The sequence below is a fragment of the Pituophis catenifer genome, unplaced genomic scaffold, assembly GCF_029215685.1.
Source record: "Pituophis catenifer annectens isolate HBS135680 unplaced genomic scaffold, rPitCat1.0.hap2 SCAF_8, whole genome shotgun sequence".
Taxonomy (NCBI): Eukaryota; Metazoa; Chordata; class Lepidosauria; order Squamata; family Colubridae; genus Pituophis; species Pituophis catenifer.
In genome coordinates, this window is record NW_027256888.1 from 39,251,005 (window position 1) to 39,276,301 (window position 25,297).

The 25,297-nt window shown below is 39.2% G+C and overlaps 1 protein-coding gene across 3 annotated transcripts in view; it reads right to left on the reverse strand.

Annotated features, from left to right (window-relative positions):
- Positions 1 to 8,530: 8,530 nt before the first annotated feature.
- PDLIM3 (PDZ and LIM domain 3) overlaps positions 8,531 to 25,297 on the reverse strand; it is a 31,986-nt gene continuing 15,219 nt past the window's right edge. The window contains exons 4-8 of one of the 3 annotated variants that reach the window (XM_070948157.1): positions 22,178 to 22,245; positions 17,294 to 17,548; positions 14,004 to 14,131; positions 11,572 to 11,683; positions 8,531 to 10,220 (exon numbers count right to left, since the gene is read on the reverse strand). In XM_070948157.1, the coding sequence (XP_070804258.1) occupies positions 10,031 to 10,220; positions 11,572 to 11,683; positions 14,004 to 14,131; positions 17,294 to 17,548; positions 22,178 to 22,245 (753 nt within the window). In that variant the 3' untranslated portion in view covers positions 8,531 to 10,030. Of the gene's footprint in view, positions 10,221 to 11,571; positions 11,684 to 14,003; positions 14,132 to 17,293; positions 17,549 to 22,177; positions 22,246 to 22,926; positions 23,115 to 25,297 lie in introns of all 3 variants that reach the window. The other 2 variants (XM_070948158.1, XM_070948160.1) reach the window with 2 other exon arrangements.

Genomic DNA, 25,297 nt, shown 5'->3' on the forward strand with positions numbered 1-25,297 from the left:
GGAGGAACCCAGGGCCAACCGCACCAGCATATGGTCTCACAAGGGGTCTGAGGATCTCATCTCGGTACCTAATGGCAGTCAGGCTACCTCTGGCGAGCACATGGAGGGCTGTGCGGCCCCCCAAAGAAATGCCACCCCACACCATTACTGACCCACTGCCAAACCGGTCATGCTGGAGGATGTTGCAGGCAGCAGAACATTCTCCACAGCATCTCCAGACCCTGTCATGTCTGTCACATGTGCTCAGTGTGAACCTGCTTTCCTCTGTGAAGAGCACAGGGCGCCAGTGGCAAAGTTGCCAATCTTGGTGTTCTCTGGCGAATGCCAAACGTCCTGCACGGTGTTGGGCTGTAAGCACAACCCCCACCTGTGGATGTAGGGCCCTCATACCACCATCATGGAGTCTGTTTCTGACCGTTTGAGCAGCCACATGCACATTTGTGGCCTGCTGGAGGTCATTTTGCAGGGCTCTGGCAGTTCTCCTCTGTCCCTCCTTGCACAAAGACGGAGGTAGCGGTCCTGATGCTGGGTTGTTGCCCTCCTATGGCCTCCTCCACGTCTCCTGATGTACTGGCCTGTCTCCTGGTAGCGCCTCCATGCTCTGGACACTACACTGACAGACACAGCAAACCTTGCCACAGCTCACATTGATGTGCCATCCTGGATGAGCTACACTACCTGAGCCACTTGTGTGGGTTGTAGACTCCGTCTCATGCTACCACTAGAGTGACAGCACCGCCAGCATTCAAAAGTGACCAAACCATCAGCCAGAAAGCATCGGAACTGAGAAGTGGTCTGTGGTTACCACCTGCAGAACCACTCCTTTATTGGGGATGTCTTGCTAACCGCCTATGCTTTCCACCTGTTGTCTATTCCATTTGCACAACAGCATGTGAAATTGATTGTCAATCAGTGTTGCTACCTAAGTGGACAGTTTGATTTCACAGAAGTGTGATTGACTTGGAGTTGCATTGTGTTGTTTAAGTGTTCCCTTTATTTTTTTGAGCAGTGTATTATGACCTTTAATTGTGCTCATTACTCAACGTCATTGCCGCGGTGGCGGTTGACACCCCTAGACTTATGGTCATGGGGGATTTAAACCTGCCGTCCATGGGTGAGATGTCTGAGGTGGCTCGGGAGTTCATGGCTTCCATGACAGCTATGGACCTGACCCAGTTAATTCATGGCCCTACCCACATGGGGGGAAACACGCTGGACCTGGTTTTTGTCTCTGGACAGTGGTTGAGTGATCTTGAGATAGGGGATATAGTCACCGAGCTCTTGTCATGGTCGGATCACTCTCTCCTTCGCCTTGACCTTCAAACCGCTGCACCCCGCTGCAGGGAGGCGGAGCCGGTAAGATGGTTCCGCCCCAGGTGCCTGATGGAGCCTGACAGATTCCAGATGGAGCTTGGGCCATTCCCTGAGGCTCTGGCACATGCCTCGACTGGAGACCTAGTGGCTGCCTGAGATAGGGCGGCCGCTGGAGCTCTGGATTGGGTCATGCCTTTGCGGCCTCTGACCTGGCGCCGATCTCATCTGGCTCCTTGGTTTACTGAGGAGCTAAGGGAGATGAAGCACCGGAAAAGACGCCTAGAGAGCAGTTGGAGGGCCATCCTTTCTGAATCTGACCGGACACTGGTAAGATCTCATATTAAGAATTACCTAGTGGCGATAAAAGCAGCAAAATGTAATTATATTGCTGCTCTTATTGCATCATCAGATAACCGCCCAGCCGCCCTGTTTAGGGTGACCCGCTCCCTGCTCCACCAGGGAGCGCGGGAGGACCTCTTGGAGGGTAGAGCTGAGGACTTTATACAGTATCTGTATAACAAAATCACTCAGATTTGGGAAGACCTGGACTCTGACTGGGTAGTTTCAAGGGGGATGACTGAGGCAGGTCTTGAGAATGTTATCTGGGATGAGTTTGATCCTGTGACTCCTGATGATGTGGACAGGATTCTGGGCAGACTGAACGCGACCACATGTTTGTTGGACCCGTGTCCCTCCTGGTTAGTGATGGCTTCCCGGGAGGTGACGCGAGGATGGCTCCAGGGGATTATAAATGCTTCATTGGGTGAGGGTGACTTCCCCGCCACCTTGAAAGAGGCGGTGGTGAGGCCTCTCCTCAAGAAGCCTTCCCTGGACCCGGCAGTGTTGGCAAATTATTGTCCGGTCTCCAAGCTTCGCTTTGCGGTGAAAGTTGTTGAGAGTGTGGTTGCGCGAGAGCTCCCCCAGCACCTGATGAAACGACGTATCTGGATCCGTTCCAGTTGGGCTTCAGGCCTGGGTACAGCATGGAAATGGCATTGGTCACGTTGGTTGATGATCTCTGGAGGGCTCGGGACAGGGGGTGCTCCTCTGTCCTGGTCCTATTGGATCTCTCAGCGGCTTTTGATACCATCGACCATGGTATCATGCTGCACCGGTTGGAAGAGTTAGGGGTGGGGGGCACTGTGTTGTGGTGGTTCTCCTCCTTTCTCTCCGACTGGTTGCAGTCTGTGTTGGCAGGGGGGCAGAGGTCGACCCCGAGGCCCCTCATATGTGGGGTGCCACAAGGGTCGGTCCTCTCGCCCCTCCTGTTCAACATTTATGTAAAGCCGCTGGGCGAGATCATCCATGGTTTCAGGGTGAAGTACCACCAGTATGCTGACGACACTCAGCTGTACATCTCCACCCTGGACCACCGCAACGATGCTCTTGAAGTGTTGTCCCAGTGCCTGGAGGCCATGCGGATCTGTATGGGGAGAAACGGGCTCAGGCTCAACCCATCCAAGACTGAGGGGCTGTGGTTTCTGACCTCCCAATATAGTCAGTTGGCACCATCACTGACTATTGGGGGGTGAATCGTTGGCCCTCATGGAGAGGGCTCGCAACTTGGGCGTCCTCCTGGATTCACGGCTGTCTTTAGAAGAGCATTTGACAGCTGTGACCGGGAGGATTTTTCATCAGGTTCGCCTGATTTGCCAGTTGTGTCCCTTTCTGGATCGGGACTCCTTACTCACGGTCACTCATGCCCTCACCACTTCCCGCCTGGACTATTACAATGCTCTCTACATGGGGCTCCCCTTGAGGAGCACCCGGAGGCTCCAACTGGCGCAGAGTGAGGCCACGCAGGTGGTTATGGGAGCGACATGGCGTTCCCATGTAACACCTCTCCTGCGTGAGCTGCACTGGGTCCCGGTGGTCTTCCAGGTGCAAGGTCTTCAATGTTTTTGTTACCTTTTGTTACCACCTTTAGAGCGCTCCATGGCTTAGGACCTGGTTACCTACGGGACCGCCTGCTGCCACCAATAGCCTCCCACCGGCCAGTACACTCTCATAGAGAGGGGCTCCTCCGGGTGCTGTCGGCCAAACAATGTCGACTGGCGGCCTCCAGGGGGAGAGCCTTCTCTGTGGGGGCACCTACTATCTGGAATGAGCTCCCCCCGGAGATAAGGAGGATCCCGGATCTGCGCACCTTCTGCCACGCTCTTAAGACCTTTTTATTCCATCAGGCTGGCCTGGCCTAATCTTTTCCCTTTTTAAAATGTAAATTTTAATCTGTTTTAAATTATTGGGGTGTTTTAAACCTGTCTTGGGCCAAATTGTTTAATTTGGTTTTACTTTTCTTTTAAATTTTGTATTTATGTGTTTTATCTTGTTGCTGTTCACCACCCTGAGTCTTTCGGGAGTAGGGTGGTATATAAATCAAATAAAATGAAATGAATGAAAAATGAAACAAAAGACTGCTTCCCAAACAAAATACTGGAATCAAAATTATAACCACCAACCCTCCGAAAAGTGCCAAAATAGCTTCAAATAAAAATGGAAGAAACCAAATCAGAAATTTTCTTGAAAACAATAGCGGTTTACCTGCTTGAACAGAAAAGAAAATGGTGGCAGGGAATGTCCCCAAGAGCCAGTTCCAAAGATAAAGAGAACTGAAAAATGAAACCAAAAAGTTAATGTCCTTTTTCTGCATAAAACTTTTTTTTAAAGCAGAACTGTTAGATGAATATGCACTTCAAGGATAACACTGATTTAAAGGTTTATATAGTTTGAAGGTAACCCCACTTTCCCCCTCCATTTTTATACAAAAATGGGCTCCAATCTTTTTGATTCAAGAAAAGAACATTTTGACAATGCTGCCTTGCACTTTTGTTGTCAAAGCAACACCCAAAAGCAACTTTAATATAATTGATTATCTTAAAAAATAACAATGTAAGAAAAACTAAAAGTCCCACTCCCAATTTCGGGGAAACAACATTTTTTAAAAATTGTCTAAAATTTGCATAATTCAAATGGCTAATAGAACTATTAGTAGTTAAAAGACCTCCACCCCGTTTAGCAGCCCTCTGAATCTTTAACTGCTGACCAGCCTCAAAATAAACATGTAATTCTATCACTTAGATCAGCACCTCACTGACTCCATCAAAGAGCAGGAATCCCCCCAGCATAAAGGAAGATGCCAGAGATGGAATCTATATATCTGAGGGTGATCTTCTTTTCCAGAGTCCCAAAGGTGCTTTCTTAAAAGGCAACTGGGCTTTGTTTTTCCTTGAAGATGTTTTGCTTCTCATCCAAGAAGCTTCTTCAGTTCTGATGTCTTCAATCCTTTTCTTTCTCTCATCATTTCCACTAGAAAGGTTGTTCATCTTTAATGAAGATTCACATCCACTTTTGTTTGTGATGGTATGCTATCATGATACCTATTTAGCAATCATTGTAGTTAAGTACAGATACGGATTCCTTAAGATCTGTTTGCAAGGCATGGTCTCTCTTTGGAGATAGATTTTCTTTTCTTTTCGTAAGTACTCCTACCTATATACTTATAGCAGGGGTGTGAAACTCGCGGCCCACGGCCCGGATGTGTCACACACTGGCCAAGCGCACCCCCATTTTAGCGAATGGGGGAAAAGTCGCGACACGTCATGTGATGACGTGATGACGTGTTTGACACCCCGATCTATAGTTAAGAAAGAAGACAACCTTAGAGGCCCTGCTTCAGTACCTCTGAACTGTTTTATTTTCCAAGCAAGCATTGATTTTAATGACTTCTGGGATTAGACAAGTAAACTTTTTAATTTATGACCTTTTGTTGTTTTTATAAAGGATAGGGCTTATACCATTAAAAAAAAGTAAAATAGAAATTGCAGAAATATTTAGGCTTATATAATCGTTCAAAGTGGAAAAAGCTGTTGCTGTTCAAAGGACAATCTAGTCCCCTTTAGGAACAGGCATTTCAGGCTACAAATGATCTCAGGCCAACTCAATGAATTTCTGCTAGGCTCCCAAATAGCACTTGCATAAACTATGTTCACAAAGTCCTTCTTACACCTGTTCAGTAGCAGCTGTGAAGGCCAACCATTGGATGTAATCCAGCACTATTACACAAGAGCAAATATGTCAAAGCTATATTTAGGCATCTCTATTACGCTGTAGTTCTTCCAATGTCTTGATTTAGTTTATTTGTTCTATGTCTTAATCCCAGGGATAGCCTATACTATTTAATTCCCGACTCTCTTATTTCAAGCATTTTAATAAGGTCATATTGAATCTTATTTTGATTGGTTATAGAATTTCACAGGTAGCAGGTCAGTTTAGGGAGTGCAAAGCCTAGTACTCTGGTACAATTCTGTTTTCTCTCTTCTTGTTATCACTTCTTGTTTCTCAATTTTTTAGTGCATAAGCACTTTGGCTCATTCTCTTCTGTTGGGTCCAAAAATTAGATATATATAAACTTGATATATTGCTTAGGTAGATATGGGTGCTGGAATAGTGCTAGTGACATGAGAACATCTTAAATCAACTGAGAATTTTTGTCTGAGTCAGCATATTCACTTGTGCATTGCCTTAATGCTGGTGATTTGGAGAGGTGCAGAGGTTTTATATCTCTGTTCCATAGAAGCTTTTAACACTATTGGAATAATATAAGATTCAGTTATAATGGCATTGGCATTATATACCACATGGCATCATGTGTTCACCTACCTACCTATACGAAAGGCAAACATCCACATGTTCACTAAATGGCAGGAAGGAAATGCAGAAATGATCCACATGTTGGCATCACAATGAAAACACCGTAATAACATAATTGATAATCAGAATACCTTTCCATAAAATAATGGTTCTTATATACTTCCCCTTCTAAAGGCCTCATCTGAGAGGCATGGACAAAGTTGCCTGCAGTTGGGGGCTTAAAATTGAGCATCTTCAAGCCATCATTTTCTCTGTAACATTCTATGGAAGTAAAAGTTAAACTTGAAGAAGCAGTTTTATTTTATTAATGCTTTTGAACGTTGACATTGGAGAACATTACTCAGAATACTACAGCTACCAAAGAAAACAAAGAAATCAACCCAGAATTATCTCTTGAAGCATAAATCATGATGCTCAAATTATCTTATTTTGGACACATCTTATGAAAATCTAGTTCTCTAGAAAATATTTTGAAAGCTGGGAAAAGTAGAAGAAAATAAGATGATCAGCAGCAAGGGTGAGGGACTCAATTACAGTGGCGAAGGATTCACAGTTGAAAGTCCTGAAAGACCAGATTGGGGCAGATTGCCCTGGAGAAAATCTATCTACTCTATGTGGTTGCTAAAAGTCAGTATCATCTTAATGGCATACAATTAATTCATCAATATAGGAATTCTATGGTATCTTGGGAATTATGTACAGTAGCTTCAATTTTTAACACCTGAAGGAGTAAAGTTGTGAGAGAGGAGCAATAAGATAGATGTGCATTATGCCTTGAAGTTTGTGAAGCTTCCTTCTTTTGCATTGTTAAACTTTTGCTTCCTTTGGTTGTTGTCTTTACCAACCCATGGGTCTTAAATTGTGCCAGAGGACTAGCAAGAGACTGAGAAAGTATTTTGTGAAGGCTTTTGCTATATATATGGGTGAATGTATTGAGACAATTATACAGTGAACGATGTAGAAATGCCCCACATCTCCCAACTATTTGGTATATTTCAAAGGAGTTATAGAGAAATGCCTCTTGTAAGGTGCAACTTTTGCCAGAGAGAAGTTAAAAGTATTTGGCTTGCCCTACTAACAATAACAGATACTGTTCCCTCATTGATATTTTTTTCAACTCATGGAAACCCGAATGTGGAGCCCAATTTGTGGAACTGGGCATAGGATACTTACTGCACAGGTAAGTAGGAAGTTGGAAAGTGCAGACAATTTCTGGTGGCTAAGGCAGAAAATCTGGATGGCGTTTAAAAGTGGTAAAAACATAACCATGATGCCAAAGCTCTTTTTCCTATTGTTAAGTGGGCTGCCATATTTTGAAATAACTGGGCAGCCCTGGGAAAATTGCTGCTGCTGGGAAACACCCCCCCCCCTTTAATGTGCCAAGTGATCCAGGTATGAACACTTTACTTTTGAATCTTCACTGTAGTCTTTTATTGGTTGGCAGCCTAATAGATAATTAAAGAACAGTTCAGTCATCTCTGTGGGCTCTCTGTGGAGAATTGCCAAGCTGACAATGTTGCATTTTAATTATTAAGCAACACTGATACCTGTCCTTGTAAGGCAACTAACACAGAACAGATCTCTCATCCAACAGCTCCAATTTGCTCCATTTAACTTGCTGAATAGTTTTCTGTCAAGCACTGCATACTAGCTCAAACCTCTGGCACAACTCAAACATGTTTCACGAAGCAAGCATTTGCTACCCATGCCTCTATTTGAAACCTTATATGCTTCATGAGTTAATAGAATTTTCTCTACCTTTTTTTCTTCTTGGCCAAACCAAAATTGCATAATAGAACAAAATACAAAATATAAAATACAAAATTGCATATTAGAACAAAATACAAACAGGGTAATTTTTGGTGGCAGAATCTGTATTTTTACAGCCTTTAGGAAGTTAGGTGTACTTTCATTCTGAGGTGTCATCCTACCCTACTGCTTTATCTCATAATTACCCATAAAAAAGATAGGGCTTCAATTGCCGTATCATTTCTGCCATCCTCATATTTTGACCTTCCACTCCCCATGGATGCCATGGCTACAATTTGGCTTTGATTGGTCCCTGACCTGATTTTAAAATAAATTTTCTTCCCAACAGTCACACATTAGAACTGTTTGGTGGTACTTTGATTATTTCTAAAGAATTAATATTTTTTTATTACTGGTCATAAACACACCACATATATCAGAATAAAATAATAAGTTGGTCCTAATAAAAACATTCTTTACTATATTTACTGTTTTCCCTTGGAAGATTGCCGTGCCTTTTTTAAGATAAAGTAGGCTATTCTTAAGAATACTTACTACTTGTTGTCACCTAAACCTATCAACATTCCTGCTGTCAGCTTCTTAAGACATAGGCCAAACCTGCTTGACCTTAGAAAGCTTCCTTCTAAAAACATGAAATCATTTTGCCCCAAAGAGAAGCTAACTGCTGTTAATTTGTGGTGCTCCCTTTAAAAAAAAACCTGTTTGCGATAAATGTCACCATTTCTCACATACCTTGTGTTCTATATATGGTTAATGGTAATGTTGCAAGAAGAAGCCATCCTTGAAAACGTTTTTTTAAAAAAGCTTTTTAATTGCCTTTATACAGAGAAATCAAACAAATCTACAGAATTGCAACTCTTAATAATCAACAACCATCATAATTTCAATGTATGTTAAGACCTACATCAACATACCTTAAGGGCCTGTTTGTGGCCAAGGAGATTCTTAAAAACCTAATTTTGAATGGCACACTCCTATTGAACATTACAAGCAAAGCCCCTGACCCAGCTTCAGTTGCAATTAGCATCCTGGATGGACATGTGCTTGCTCATCCACAGTGAGGAGCAGATAGTGTTTGTTGCAAAGGAAGAGCAAAATGTGTACTCAGAACTATATCCTTCTACATATATAGATCCCTAACACTAGAGCAATGTGAACCATTTGTCCTGAGATAGAGAAACCCATCATTCCAGAAATGTAATCCTATTTCCATTTTGCTATAAATTCAATGGCTTGTTGCTTTTCTGGTTGATCTTTCCCTTATTGATTTGCTTATGCAGCAAAGAGAAATAGGGATAAAAACAAATAGCTGACATTATTTCAGCCTAGGAATTATTTTCCTTTTTTGCTTCCCAAGCAATAAACATGGGAAAGTTTGCCTCGTGATTGAGAAAATTGGAGTTGTAAGGCACCAGGCTGAGAAAACTTGGCAGAAGTAAAAATATAGTTGATAGGAAATGTGACAATACTTTAAAAAACCCCAGAAGCTTTGTGATTTGTGGCTGATTAAAAGAGAACTTGCTTTTTTGCTGTGCTTATTTTATACTAAATTGTGTTTCTATTGCAGCAAGCCATTCATTGACAATATGAAACTGTTGCCCTCTCCTACTGCTCTCAGTCTTCTTAATTTCTGTCTCTATCTGATTTGCTACTACTAGTTTTAATGGCTATGCATTTAGATATTCTACTTTCAGGTGCATCTCCTTCTTCCTAGCATCAGCAGTATACTTTGCCTTGAAGTTGAGGAAGAAATGGCAATAAGTAATACTATGGCTCATGAAAACCTGTAAGCATGTGGATAGGAGCGGGCAACCACATTTGATTTATCATAGAGACTGACGCTGATATAAAAACTAATCAACGCTCATAAGGCTGTAGGCTGTCTTTATAGCAGGTAGGTGTCTTTAACATAAAGGATTTGTGTTTGTGGTTTGGAGGCTGAGAACATCAATGGATTGGATCCTTTTTTTGGTAATGTGTGTGCAAATATCTGAACAAAAATATAAATCATGTGGAAGAATTTAGCTTTGCTTAATGTACTACAATCTGTTATGTTGACTTCTACCAGATTACCCTGACAGACATTGTGATAAAGTCTTGGAAAAGCCTATCCCCTATTCCAGACTCAGAATAGTCTACTAAAACCCCCAATCCTTTTCCCTGAGCCCTCCATCCTATCCTCCTTCTCCCTCCCCCTTGCAAAGAGCAGTTTGCTGGATTTAGGCCATTAGCCCTAGAGCTGCTGTAAGCTGAGAATGCCCTGGGCATGCATGCAGGCATGTGTCTCTCCAAACAGTTAAGCCTTGGGGTAAACGGTGACAGCTTCGTAACCCTCTGGGGGCCTTGTGCGAGCCCTGGCATGAGTTTCACAGTATAACTGCCCCTCCACGAAGAAGTAGCCTTTCTGCTTCAGGTTGAGATTGCAGTCGGAACAGATGAAACATTCTGGGTGCCTATACTTGTCACGGGCTTTTACTACTGTGCCACTGTTAAATGAATAATTAAAAAAGAAAAAACAGAAAGAAAGAAAAAGTCAGCTGAATGCAATTTTCAGAGACTGGGACACAGAAATCAATGACAAGTCTGCTGCTTAAGTCAATAAATTGTGAGCGTCAGTCTTCTTCAGCTCTACCATATTCTTGGGCATGGTTCTAATCTATGATTGCCATTCTACAAGCATAGCTTGGTTAGATTCCCAACTGGAGTTAAATGAAACATTTAAGAAAAAGATTAAAAAAAGGTTGTGCATATGGGACATGTGGGCTTTATTTATAGCAAGGCCCCATGCTTTCTTCTTTTAATCTTTTAAAAGTATGTTAGAACAAACCTATACAATGAGTCATTAATAATATGGCATTTTGATTTCATTTGTGAGGTTTCCAGGAATCATTGGTTTTGTTTTTCCTCTTCCCTTTTTGTTCTGTTTCACTTTTATGCTCTATTTTTTACATTTTAATCTAGTGGGGAAAACTAAATGTTTATTCTGGGAGCGTTGTTTGGCTCAACCACAGAATACAGGTAGTCCTTGACTTACAACCATTCATTTAATAACCATTCAAAATTACTGAAAAAAAGTGTCTTATGACCATTTTCTGCCCTTACAACTGCTGCAGCATTCCAGTCACATGATTAAAATTCAGATGCTTGGGAACTGGCATATATTTATGACGGTTGTAGCATGTCAGGGTTATGTGATAATCTTTTTCAACCTTCCAACAAGCAAAGTCAATGAGGGAGCCAGATTCACTTAACAACCGTTTTACTAACTTAACAACTGCAGTGAATCAGTTAACAACTATTGCAAGAAAGGTTATAAAATGGGGCAAAACTCACTTAACAACTATCTTGCTTAGCAACAGAAATTTTGGGCTCAATAGGAGCCTGAGTGGTGTAGGAGGCTAATGCCTCCTACTAAGGCAGCATTTAACATCCAGTTGCCTGCAATTACTGCGAGTTCAATTCTCACCAGGCTCAAGGTCGACTCAGCCTTCCATCCTTTCTAAGGTGGGTAAAATGAGGACCCGGTTTGTGGGGGCAATAAGCTGACTTTGTATAAAATATACAAAAGTATGAAGCTATTGCTTAGTGCATTGTAAGTTGCCCTAAGTCTACGGAGAAGGGCGGCATATAAAAATAAATAAAAATAAAAAATAAAAAAAATAAAAATAAATTGTAGTTGTAAATCGAGGATTCTACCTGTATTTATTAAATGATGAATGTAATAATTGTAAACAAATAAACATAATCTTGTTTGAAATTATAAATGTATAAATGTTGTAACAAGCTCTTTTGAAAATCAATGTTACAAATCTATGATAAGAAAATGAAATATCTTACACAATGCCATTTCCACACTTGTCACACAAAGGCACTTTCGGCACACTTCCCGCACCAGCACCCATCTTTGTGATGGGTGCTTTTACACTCCTTGTCCCACTGGGACGACCTTCTGCAAACAAAACAAAGCAATATATGTAGTCTTGGGTGACTTTTAAATAACTACCATTAGAAGTTTAAAGTGTATAAACATTTGTTTCCAACCCATGATAGGATTTTTTTCATTATAATAGACATTTTTTTACAAATATTTTACCGATGAAATATGCATATGTACAACAATTTTTAGTTCCTTTACTATTCAGTTGTCTGTTTATCTATGTATATTGATTTACAGGGGGCAAATATTTTTTTCTTATTCACATAGGAATGCAGGTGTTTTCATCACTGCTAACTGCACTGAAATTACTAGGATTTAAGGAGCTTTCCTTTCTCCAATCTGGTGTTGGAGTCCTATGATATTGGAACAATCTCTCTTAGAATTGCTGTGAATTCTGGCTATGTCATCCAATAAATATAACTTCAAATAAGGTAGTAGCTGGATGTATAGTGATTAGGGTACCTGGCTAGAAACTAGGAGACCATGAAAGAAAAACTCTTTGTCCTTAGACACAAAGCCAAATGGGTGACCCTGTGCTACTAATTTTATCTCAGCCCCAAGAAGTATCACTTCTGAAATCTTGGCAAGTGAACTGCAGGGACCTGTCCAGGCAGGAGAGCCAGGAGTCAAGACTGAAAAGAAGATATAAAAATAGAAACAAAACAAACAAAAATGCAGATAAGACACAATTGCTGTACATCATGTCTATTCTACACCTAGGGCTTTGCTGGGGAAGAATGATGGATTACCATCCAGCAGGTTCAAACAACTCCCTTGAAGGTAGGAAAGAAGTAACTGAGGAAACAGTATTTCATCATTTCCTTTTATAGCATTTACCAAAAGCCTGTCTCTGAAGTAAGATTTTGGTAGAAGAATGAATTTTTTTTCTGGGAAGCTTTTTCCAGATATCCTTGCCTCTTGCAGAACTAACAGGGATTTTCTAGAAAAGTAAAAGACCAAAAGTTTTCTTTTAACTATCACTTTCCACCCTTAAAATAATCAGAGGGATACTAATCTGTATAACCAAGAGTAGGAAAACTTAATCACAGAATTCTTAGTCATTTTTTAAAATTACTCAATACACTGACAGAAGATCAGTAATTTCTGCACTGTTCTTTAAAATATAAATAAAATGATTTTAATTCACTGTCAGGGGTGGATGCAGGGGGGAGATCAAGAAATTCAAGATGGCAGCAACTATGCAGTCAATGTTTTGTCCTATTTTACATGTTTCATGGTTGCACCTTGGTTTTTTTTTCCTGCTTCTAAGAATGCCCCTGTTCAATGTTTTTTTCTATTACTATTTTTATTCACTATTAAATTTGCAATTAAGATAAGTGAGTGTCAAGAGGAATTTGATCTCACAGTTAGCTAACATATCAAAAGACCAACAGCTTAATGGGTCTGGATTAAGATACATGCATTCCATGCCAATTGCTTAAATTTCTAAAAACACACTATAGTAAATAACGCAGTATAGTAAATGCTTCTGATTAAACAGTATAGAAGTGCACTTAAAACAGTATATTCCTTTCTATAAAAAAGATTGCTCTCTTTTTGTACCATAAAAATACTATTTTTAATGGCCTCTCTTAAAGTAATACTCCTGATTTATATTTTTATTGATATAATCACACATTTTATTTATGCTTCCTTTTCTTTTCTTTTTTTTTTGTATGGTATGATTGGATCCAGAAACGATGGGAGAGAGACAAAGGATAATGTTGGATTATAATTATAGATGATGGTATAATTATGGTAATCAATAAGTATTGGAAATGTAAATTTGTATATAAGAATCTGTAATCTGAGCCTGGTGGCTCAGCAGACTGATAGCATTGTGATTAACACCAGCTGTCTGCAATTACTGTAAGTTCGAATCTCACCAGGCTCAAGGTTGACTCAGCCTTCCATCCTTTCTAAGGTAGGTAAATTGAGGACCCAGTTTGTGGGGGCAATAAGCTGACTTTGTATAAATATACAAAAGTATGAAGGCTATTGCTTAACGCATTGTAAGCCGCCCTGAGTCTCCGGAGAAGGGCGGCATATAAATCAAATTAAAAAAATTTTTTTTTTCTATTTTTACTTTCTGATTATTGATGTATATATACATGGATATTTTGGTGATGTTACACCATGATAGAAAAACTATTATACATTTGTCAAAAAAAAATAAAAATGCTTCCTTTTCTTGAGTGCTTTCTTGCATTAGGAATATGGTCTTATATGGTCTTCTATATAGGTACTGATCAGAATAAAAAAAATTTTTAGCAAGCTGCTCTATGTTCTCCCCTACAAGTTAAATAATGAAAGATACAATACAGTAACTAACCAGCTTCTTCGGAGACCATGTCTTGGAGCACTTTGAAAGAACTGGACTGGCGTGGTTGGCTGGGTCCTTGAGGATCATCATGGAGCATCCTATAAACATCAGACTGGGGCACTGCAGGTGCTGGCTCACTGCAAAGACCACGTAAATATGAAATAAAGATAATCATTAAGGGATGTTATAGAAGGACATTAACATGTACACTATAAAATGACTCTTGGAACACCACTATGTATTCATTTTAATACAGTGTGAGTTCAGAAAAATTATCTCAGTTATACCAAGAGTTTTGGGTTTACAGAAGGCCTTTTGACATTTTCTTCAAAATGACGGGCTCTAAATAGTTTCCGGCGGTTAAAAATATCCAACATACCATAAAATGCTTTTGATAGTATATGTTTTCTGATACTTGAAATTCATTGAAGAACAAGAATTCAAATGTCTTTTGAGTAGGCAGAACTTTCTACATGGTTCTTAGGATCAGATTCCTAATTACAAATTATTCTGCAATTTGATTTTTATTGTACTTGCTTCATAAAACAAGAAAAGAGCTACAGTAGCTTAGTTCTGCCCTTGCATATGGTTAGTATTAGGATAAGCTGTGATGAATACAGATTGAAAAGTTTAGATAGAACTCATTTTTGGGGAAAGGAACAGGTAGCAATTTGTTCCCCAGGGTATATTCTACATTTTTAGTGTATGTTGATCTGGAGCATTGGAAAACCCTGGTACTACAGCTTTTTTTTGCTCAAAACAGATATTAAAAAGTAAACTAAAAAGAAGATCATTATACTAAAAATAAGCATGTAACAATACAATAAAAAATTAGAAGCAATAGCAAATTATCACATTTTTATTTAAACAAACAAAAAATAAAGTAGTCCCCCGAAATTCATTAGATGTCAACAAACATATCTAGAAAATCAAGACAGAATAACTCCTGGGCCTTCAGAAATGCATACATTAAATAAAAGTAGTTTAAAGTATATAATTTTTAAACTTGTAATCTTTCTAAACATAATAGGTTCCTATTTAGTTTAGCTCCTGATTGTGTTATGTTCCAAAGAAAATTTCAGGATAATATTAGTTATTACACATAAAATATTCCCAAGTAGAAAGATATTATCCTGACATTTGAGTCTAATGAAAACGAAGTCCAACAACAAAAGCATTTCAAACTATTTTTTTCTGGAATGGTTTTCAAAAACAGGTTTCACTACTTGTAATACAGTCAGTGAAGATTTCATTCATATTTCCAGCTTTGTTATGAAAAGCCCCAATGAAACACGTGCAAAAAATGAAACAAGTCTATCATATTAGCTTGACAATTGGCTCCCTTCTTGGGTCAAGATACTTTTTTTATTAGTAATATAACCAATGAATCCTTATATGTTGGCAATTTAAATGTGTCACATAATTTAAATAAATGTAGCCTTCAAGAATATTTATGCATTATTTTTAGAACTTTCACAACTCAACTAATCTATATAAATAAAAATGTAAATGTCCGTTTGTACATAACCGCACATCTCTGAAAGTTCTTCACCGACTGCTTTCAAATTTTGACACAATGTTGCATTCGACTATGGGCGTGTTTTTATATACCTATATTATATACATGTCACACCTGTGACAGGTAAAAACATGAAAAACATTGGAAAACATTAAAAGACATTGACATTGAAAAACAGTGCCATCTGCTGGACGTAAAACCAACATGGCAGCCTCCCAGCCCTGATTATGCTCAACAGATTTCTGCTCCTTATATTTAGACTCTCCATATTGCTTCCAAGAAACTGCGCATTTGGAATGCAGAGATGCCTGAGGGCCATATCGTGCCACCAGGCTTGGCAGGTAGGCAGCCGGCTCCCCGCCGGGAAGCCCTCACAGCTGGCACTTCTAGGGCTGGGCGGGGCCCACCCGAGCCTGGCTCTGACCTCCCCCTTCCCCGGCCACCCCATGAACTAGCCTCGCCCGCTGCTGCTGCCCATCAAACTCGCCAGCCGCTCTCGGGGCTCCCTCCAAAGAACACCTGGCAACGAGGCTGCCTGGGTCCGCCGAGCGGGAACCCTCCGTCCCTCGCCTGGCCTGAATCGCGTCACAGCAACACGTGGCTGGGTACAGCTAGTTATATATATATTTAAAAGCATAAAATATAGTACATCCAATTTAAAAAGCATAAAATCAACCTTGAGCTAGATAACTCACTGATAAAAAGCAAGATCCTTCAGAAGTTATTTCAAGGAACAAGATTATCCAATGACCTTTATTTAATGAGTGTTACCTTCAAAATATTGTTTCATAAAGCATGATTAGTTTCCCCTTTCCTCCTAAACAAAATTCTATGAATAGACACCAGACAGAACCAACTTTAATAATCCAGCAAAAGGGTTTAAAGCTTTTCAGAAATTGTTAATTGATTAGTAAGAAAGACAGAAATCAACAGAAAGCATGATATTATATATATTTAGAAATATCACTATCATATAAGTACGCACAGAATGCAGCCGCAAATTATAATTATAAAGAATCAGTTACCTGGGAGTAATTCTTAATGCAATTTTAAGCATAGGATTATATTGTACCTAACTTGAATGATGGGTAAAGCTCTCTGATTATAAACTGGGCAAAATGTTAATGCATCTACAATTATAAATCTAAATATGAACGATAGACTGATACAATCCTACTCAATTTTCATAATGACAATGAAATTAATTTTCCTTAATGTACTTGGAGGTTTTTCGTTTTCTGGTATAGGACATAGCTCATGGAAAAAAATAAAAAGAGTTGAAACTGGACTTAAGATATCTCTAATGAGATACAGGCATTCTTGAACTATTTTTGTTTTCAAGAAGCTAAGCAAATTTTTGGACAGATATCTGCAGTCTGAAGTTCAGATAAGATTAATAAAGGGGGTGAAATCATCTAGCCCTTGAGATTGCTGCAGGAATGCCCCCTCCTCTCTAGTCCCTGGCCACAGTCTTCCAGGCCATCCTGCTTTGGGCAGTATAAACAGCCTCTGCTCAATCTAAATCAAGATACCCAACATCCAATACATAGCACAAGCTCCAGAGGCAGGATAGGGCCTGACAGTGAAAATAGCCAATAATATGATTTTTTTTATGACTTTAAGATGGGTGAAGTGTTCTTTCAATGAACAATGGGGAAAGGCCTTTAAAGTGGCATGGGGTAACTATACTTAAAAGCCTCAATGAATAACGAGCAAATAGCTGGCACATAGGCAGCATTCTTCATGCAGTATGCTAAGCACACAGGATGGCTCCCATTACCTTATAGGGGGTGTTTCCCCGAGTGCTGTAGCAACCTGTCCCTGCAGTGTTTCCATAATATTGTCATCTGAATACATCTGCATAGGAGTATTAAACTGAGCGTGCACAATCTTGACACCAGGAAGTTCCATTTCTAAGGGAATGTTGGGGGCCATCTTAGCTGCAGCTTTCAACTCAGTAGGACAGATAGTGCTAACAGTGCTAATGGAAGAGGGTGTGCTACGTCCACTGCTGCCATCAAAACCGGAGGGAGTACTGCATATGTGATTCAAATCAGAGTGAGAACAGAAGGTAAATAAAAGGCACGTGCAGTTTCTAGAGTGATCAATGAGAGAAGAGAACGCAAATACAAGAATTCAGCGCAAGCTTTTGTCTACATTTTCTACTATGTACAAACTGTTGTAAAAATCCTCATATTTTGTATGCTCAAGTCTCACCACTGTCCACTAAAATGTATGCTACAGTTTAATAACTTGATCAGGTTCAGGCAATTTAATATTAGTGCTTGAACCTTTTGAAGTTTGTTGCGTTAACAACAACAATAATATTGTTGCAACAATAATATTCATACTCTTCAGTCCATAATTATATATATAATCCTATTGATGTATGCCTGCAATGTTTTAACAATATTGCAGCCATTTCAGTGTACTGTAATCTGTTTCCTAAGAATTTCTGAATTCTGATGTTCTAAAAAAGGAACTCTGAAAACCAGGTTGTTAATTATTTAAATTGTGATGACATAAAAAATAATTGAACTATGCAAATATATTTTCTTGCATTTGTTTCACATTGGAAAAATATGCATGCAATATATTATAATGATGAAATATTCAATGGTCCAAAATCAAAACTACACAAATGTATATTTATCATTGAGTTCATTGCAATATTATCATTCAAAATGTCATTGCTAAATGCAATAACTCTTTAGTAACATTAATTTTATTATTCTTGTCTAATATTTAAGAGAGGGGAAGTTAGATTTTAGGTCATTTCAATTAAAAATATGATTAGCCAACATCCAGAAAATGAGTCATACTTTGGTATGTTAAAAATACATAAATTGATATGTTAAAAAGCAGGTTCTCATGATATATCACTTTTTTCTGTTTTAAGTTCTCTTACTTCTACATAACATGGGTTAGAGTCCTTTTGGACACAATATTTCAGCTATGAATGCAGTAAGTCAGTTTGGACTTATTAAGCAATAAAGTTAAGGAGCTACTAACTAAACATGTAGTCAGTCTTTCCCTGTCAAATATTGCACAATGGGGAAAAAGCTGTTAACTGAACATTGAGGGGAGGCTATAGTTTTCTTCATTGGTATTTTAAAACAGCTGGCTGGCATTTCTGCATGATGTGGTACCAAGAAATCAGGAAGTAATCATGTGGAAAGCTAGCCTACAGTGTCGATTATGCTAGGTGTTACATATGGATTTACATTAAGAGGATAACAAATATTTATTATGGCCTAGAGCAGGGGTGTCAAACTGGCGGCCCACGGGCTGGATGCATCATGCGCAGGCTACGCCCACCCCGGCTCCACAAAGGCAAAAAAAGTCACGATACATCACATGACGCCACCTGATGCGATCGATTTTGACACCCATGGCCTAGAGTCTAGGTCTCAATCTGTAAAGAAAATATCTCTACTCCTCCTAAAATCCATAGCTGTTGCTATCTCTGTTGCTAATCACTTGATTAGTGATTACAATAAAAACTTTGCAATGATTCTGAATAATTACATAATGAAGAACTTCAATGTATCCTTGGAAAATGACTGTGATGTACCAAAATGAGAGGTCATAGTAGTGACCTTAAATCCAATTCCTCTCTTAGACATTAACATGGAAATAAAATGTAAACTCAATTTTGATTGGAAATTGTGTTGGAAAGTTACTTTTGGGATTTGAATTTCTTTATCAGAAAATAAATTTTATTTTATTTATTTATTAAACCAATGTATATACCTGCCCATCTCACAAACAAGTGACTCTGGGCAGTGTACAACAGAGCTAAAATATAGTAGAAATACTTAGATCTGATTCTGAATCAATTTGCTTTAAGACAATGGTGACTATATTTTTCTACTTATCAACAAATCTCTGTTTCATTGGAATTTGCATCTAAATGAGCGGGTATACTTTAGGTTTGTACTACAAGGCTGAAATCACATGTATTTAGGGCATGAAATTAACTGATTTATTTATTATTTATTTATTTATTAGATTTTTATACCGCCCCCTCTCCCGAAGGACTCGGGGCGGTGAACAGCCAAAGTTAAAAACATACAATATAAACAATTAAAATACGTTTAAAACAGAATTAAATCTAAAATGGCTCCCCAATTTAAAATGCCTTACCCATACCTCTATAAAAAGACGAATTTAAAATTTAAAAATTTAAAATTTCCACATTTAAAAAGGGGGAAGATTTAGGCCAGGCCAGCTTGATAAAATAGAAAAGTCTTAAGCGCGCGGCGGAAGGTGCACAGATCTGGGATCCTACGTATCTCTGGGGGGAGCTCGTTCCAAATCGTAGGTGCCCCCACAGAGAAGGCTCTCCCCCTAGGGGCCGACAGCCGACATTGTTTGGCCGACGGCACCCGGAGGAGCCCCTCTCTATGGGAGCGTACTGGCCGGTGGGAGGCTATTGGTGGTAGCAGGCGGTCCCGTAAATAACCAGGTCCTAAGCCATGGAGCGCTTTAAAGGTGATAACCAGAACCTTGAAGCGCACTCGGAAGACCACCGGGAGCCAGTGCAGCTCGCGCAGGAGAGGTGTCACATGGGAACTCGATGTCGCTCCCATCACCACCTGCGCGGCCGCACTCTGCGCCAGTTGGAGCCTCCGAGTGCACCTCAAGGGGAGCCCCATGTAGAGAGCGTTGCAGTAATCCAGACGAGAAGTAACGAGGGCATGAGTGACTGTGTGTAGGGAGTCCCGATCTAGATAGGGACGCAACTGGCGGATCAGGCGAACCTGATGAAAAATCCTCCCGGACACGGCCGTCACATGCTCTTCTAACGACAGCCGTGAATCCAGGAGGACACCCAAGTTGCGAGCCCTATCCGTGGGGGCCAATAATTCGCCCCCAATAGTCAGCGATGGCATTAGCTGACTATATCGGGACATCGGAAACCACAGCCACTCGGTCTTGGATGGGTTGAGCCTGAGCCTGTTCCTCCCCATCCAGATCCGTACGGCCTCCAGGCACTGGGACATCACTTCAAGGGCATCGTTGGGGTGGTCCGGGGTGGAGATGTACAGCTGGGTGTCATCCGCGTACTGATGGTACTTCACCCCAAAACCACGGATGATCTCGCCCAGCGGCTTTACATAAATGTTGAACAAAAGGGGCGAGAGGACCGATCCCTGTGGCACCCCACATATGAGGGGCCTCGGGGTTGACCTCTGCCCCCCTGTCAACTCCGGACTGCGACCGGTCGGAGAGAAAGGAGGAGAACCACTCATTTCACTGTGGTTTACTCTTAGCTAATTGTGCAAGGATTGCAGGCTAAATGTTCACAATCTGGTGAATATTAAAAGTATCAAGTTTTATGAGCTTTTGAAATGAAATTTAAATCTCATCACTTTTGCTGAATGCTATCAATCAAATGCATATGATTCCCAGAATTTATTGGCATGTCCAAGCTCAAACAATAACAAGTCATCTTATTATTATTACAAATCTTATATGACTGCAAATATTCATTGTATGCCACAACTGTATCACTAAATATTTCTAGAAATACTAAAGTATTTTTAAATGAGATGAATGATAACATTTCCTAAAGCACAGATCCTTTAAAAAAATTGCAATCAAAATGCACAACTAATTCAAAGTTGTCAAGAGGAATTCTTATAAGACCATACCGGCATACTTTTCAAGAAAACATTCCTTATTATCAAAGGCAAGAGCAAAGAAATTCAGAAAAGCCTTACGTGCTCCCAAGCAAGCATGCAGTTTTTCATTTGCCAGATTTCTCAGCCAAACATCCCTAGAAGGGGAGAGCTACACGTGGCATTCCTCAGCAAAAAAGCAAGATCAAGAGCCAATGTTTGGAAGACAAGAACCAGGCTTGTCAGTTAGTGGCAGGGTTAATGCTAATAACTTAAATACATTGTCAACACTCTCACCACAAGCGTGGTGATAAGCAACAAGGTGCTCTTTAGCAGTGCCAGAAAACAAGAGGATGCACAAGTAACTACGAATTTCCAATCATTTATTAGCAGATATTATGTGTTACTAGATAAATACAAAAATTATGCTAGGCAGACATGGCATTATGATTTTCAAACTTTATCTTGCTACACACTGTTTTCTAAACACAACTGATGACAAGTGAAATTAAAACCAAAGTACAAGATACTTGATTTCCTATATCGCAAAGTAATCTGTACTATATATTTTCAATTCTCAAATGTCATCCTCCATGAATTCTTACAACAATGTAGGAATTCATGAAGGAAAGTAATATTCCTATTAAATTATATTCTTTCTGCATTAAATCACATTTTAGTCCATTTTCCATTTGTTTTATTCATAATAAATGTCTTAGGTTTATCTGTTTTGCTAGCACAGAATATATCCAGAGGTCCTCTGATACAAGATATATTGAACTTAATAGAATTTGGGGAACCCTGTGGCCTAAAATGTTGTTGTAACCTGAATCAATATGTATGCTACATTTTTACCAACCCTTTCCATGATTTAAGAGCTGGATCTCTTTATTACTTGGGAATCACTATTGACTACAGCTGTGAAGCAAGCATTTCATTCATTAGAAGGATTTACAACATACTGAAGAAGCAATATTACTGAATCCAATTGGATTGTGGGGGAAAAAAATCATGCACCAGTTTCAGACAAAAGTTATGACCTGCTTGGGCTTTGGACTACGAAAGGTTTAGGTCGAATATTATGTTTGTGTTCAAAGTAGCCTATGTCCTGGAAAAAAAGGAAAGGATTACAAAACAACTTTCAGCAAATTACAGTATATTTGTTTCCAAGGAAGATAATGCACACATTGAAAATTATGGAGTGTAAGTTGTAGAGTAGTAGTATTAGCACATTTCCTGTTATTGGAGGAAAAACAGAGTGATGGCTAGCTAAAATCAGGCATTTTAAAGCTGCTGGTCCTATTTCACATTCTACAAAGTAAATCCCATGAAATACACAGATTTAAAATATCAAAAAGCATTCAGGAATAGGCTGCATACATCAATATAAACAACACCACTTAAAATCAGTATGTTGTGCAGGTTTAGTCCTGTTATATTTATTCAGGTGAAAGTCAGATTAAAACTAAATGGGTTTCAATCATAGCATATGGATATGGATAAAATTATACTTTTGATGCTTGTTTAGCTTTGTTTTGGCTGGATTGAACTCAATGTTGCACCTACTCATAAATTTTGTGTTGAAGAGAAGGGTATGCTTGAAATATTGGTCCTTCCCACATAAATATTCAATTGAAGGTAAATATCTTGAAAGGCACTTTTTAAAAAAAGTTTTGAAGATCAGGAAAGAAAAAAGTGAGCAAAAGGCAGGAAGAGATGGACTCAGCAATATAAGAAACAAGGATACCAAAGATAGTGATGAGAGGCCATCTCACACTGTGGTACTCACTTTTCAGGTGAACTAGGGATCAGGCCACGCAGCTGTCCATGAAGAGCATCGTGTATATTGCCAGATGAATAAAGCCCAATTGGAGAGTTATAGGCAGAACTCATTACCTGCCTTTTGTCATCAAGGTTAGCTGCTGCAACAAAAGGCTTGGCCTTTCTGTTATGAGTTGCACCAATAGGCTTGAATTCCTGTACATAAATAGGCAGACAAAATACATAGAGCTACAATGCACACTTAAGCCAACAGCAGGCAAAACTGACATTGCGGCTAATTATTAATCAAATGCATCAGTCCCAAGGCACAACAAGCCTTGATTTAGCAAACCAGTAAGCAAGCACCTATGGAAATCTTTATAGAAAATAATACCAGTTGTAGGCAGATAAGCTTACAGACGTGACTATCGTTGTTATTTATTTGAGGCAGCATTACAAGCATTTGGCTGCAGAATATTGCAGAACAGCCACAGTTCTTCATTCTCTCTCTCTGTCACTAATATCCAGCCATCCAGAAATCAAAAAGTAAGTGTTGCTATTGCACCACCTCTTTCCCCAATTTTGTTGGTGATAAGCAATGACACAAGCAGGAATGTGAGGTCAGTGATGTCAGCTCACACAAATTTGGATGACTAAAGGTAAGGGGGCAGGAGAGAAGACTGGGTTACCATGATCTTTCTTGGCAACTGCATTTCTTCCACAAATATGGGATTTCTTTGTCTCAGATTAAATGAAATGACCATCTTTCATGGGTCTTTGGCCACAAGGTTTCTTTCAATCAATCAAATGCATTTCTAGATACAGTTGAAATGATATAAATAATTTAATCAAAGCACAAAACAGTCCACCGGGTCCTTTTGGTTGTAGCACTGCCATAATTTGGTTAGTCCTAAAGCAAGACAGACATAAATGGACACGCTTGCCTTCTGAACAAATTTTAAAAAGTGGTTTTCAGAAGATGCAAAATAAAACTAAGCTGACAAATGCTCTGCATTTAAACCGATCAGCAGCTTTCGGCTTGCACTATCATGCTGAGATCTAAATCGAAATGAAGCATAATTTACTGCTTCCAATTCTAATGAAGCAAAGAACAAAATTGCCACAGGAAAAAAGAGTGGCAAGGAAATCTGAAAGAAGTAAACAAAGCCCTGTTGTGTCTTCTGATTTACAATCTATTTAAATTACACTATTAACTTCCTCAAGTCATTTGTTTTACTAAATTAGTGTTTAAATTGTGTGGGTACTTTAACAATATTTTTTTTTCATTGCTCCAATTGTTTTAGCTGTGTGTTACATCCATTGATGTAAAACAGTCTGCTACAGCATAAAATACCATATCAGGTCCTTTATTCAGTATCTTGAGAAAAAAAATCTGTAATTGTTTCCCTTTTTTCAGTCTTTATGGCTGAAAAAGTACTAGTGTTAAGAATTCCAGTGATCTAGAAGAGAATTCAAAGGTTTGAACAATGGATTTGATCTTCCTTATGAGCAGCAAAAGTAGAATTCTGTACAACATGAGTTTATTAAGGTAAATCTGTTAGCTTCACAGAAGTTATGAACATTCATTTTTCTTGTTACAGAAATATATTTCATATTTGACTATTACAACCTATTTCAGAACTTCCAAAAAAATATTAAAAGTTTAAACATATGTGTGGTTAAAGTGAAAAACCCACCTATGGTACCATTTCATCTTTTTAAAATATTTATTCCACTTTCCGTTCTAATCCAAAGGAAAGTTTCTCAGAACAACTTACAAAAAGTTCAATTTATGAAAACACTAGAAGTTTTGTATATCTTAAATTTGGATGAGCTATGTGGATGATTAAATTTGGATTATCTGTATGACTGCTAGGAGCCAAAAATGACTTGATGGTCCATAATCAATCAATCAATCAATCAATCAATCAAATTTGGATGCTAGATTTTAGAACACAGTCAGTCACAACTTTGGTCTGTAAAATATAGCATCTTATTTAATCTATAATAGGGAAAGAAATCCTGTAACTCTCTAGATGGGTCTCAAGTGCCACTTTTGGATGGATTCATATTCTAGATGGATGTGCAGTATTGTCATTTCTATCAGACCTAGGCAGCATAGTCAATAATCAGGAATGATAGGGCCCATATACCAACAGAGGATCATTGTTTCTCCACAGGTCTACTTGTAAGATTGTTTACAAAATGCTCTTAATTAATCCTTATTGTTAGTATAATCTGCTTTAAAGAACTGATTTGGACATTCAAGAAATCTTCTTATAATAGCGTAGTTCACAAGCACAGTTCTGTAATCAAGAAGGGGAAGGAAAATTACCGCCCCAAAGAAATCCTCTTTAGTTGAAAATCAGTTGTGCCTTTTTTTTGTTTCACAATATATT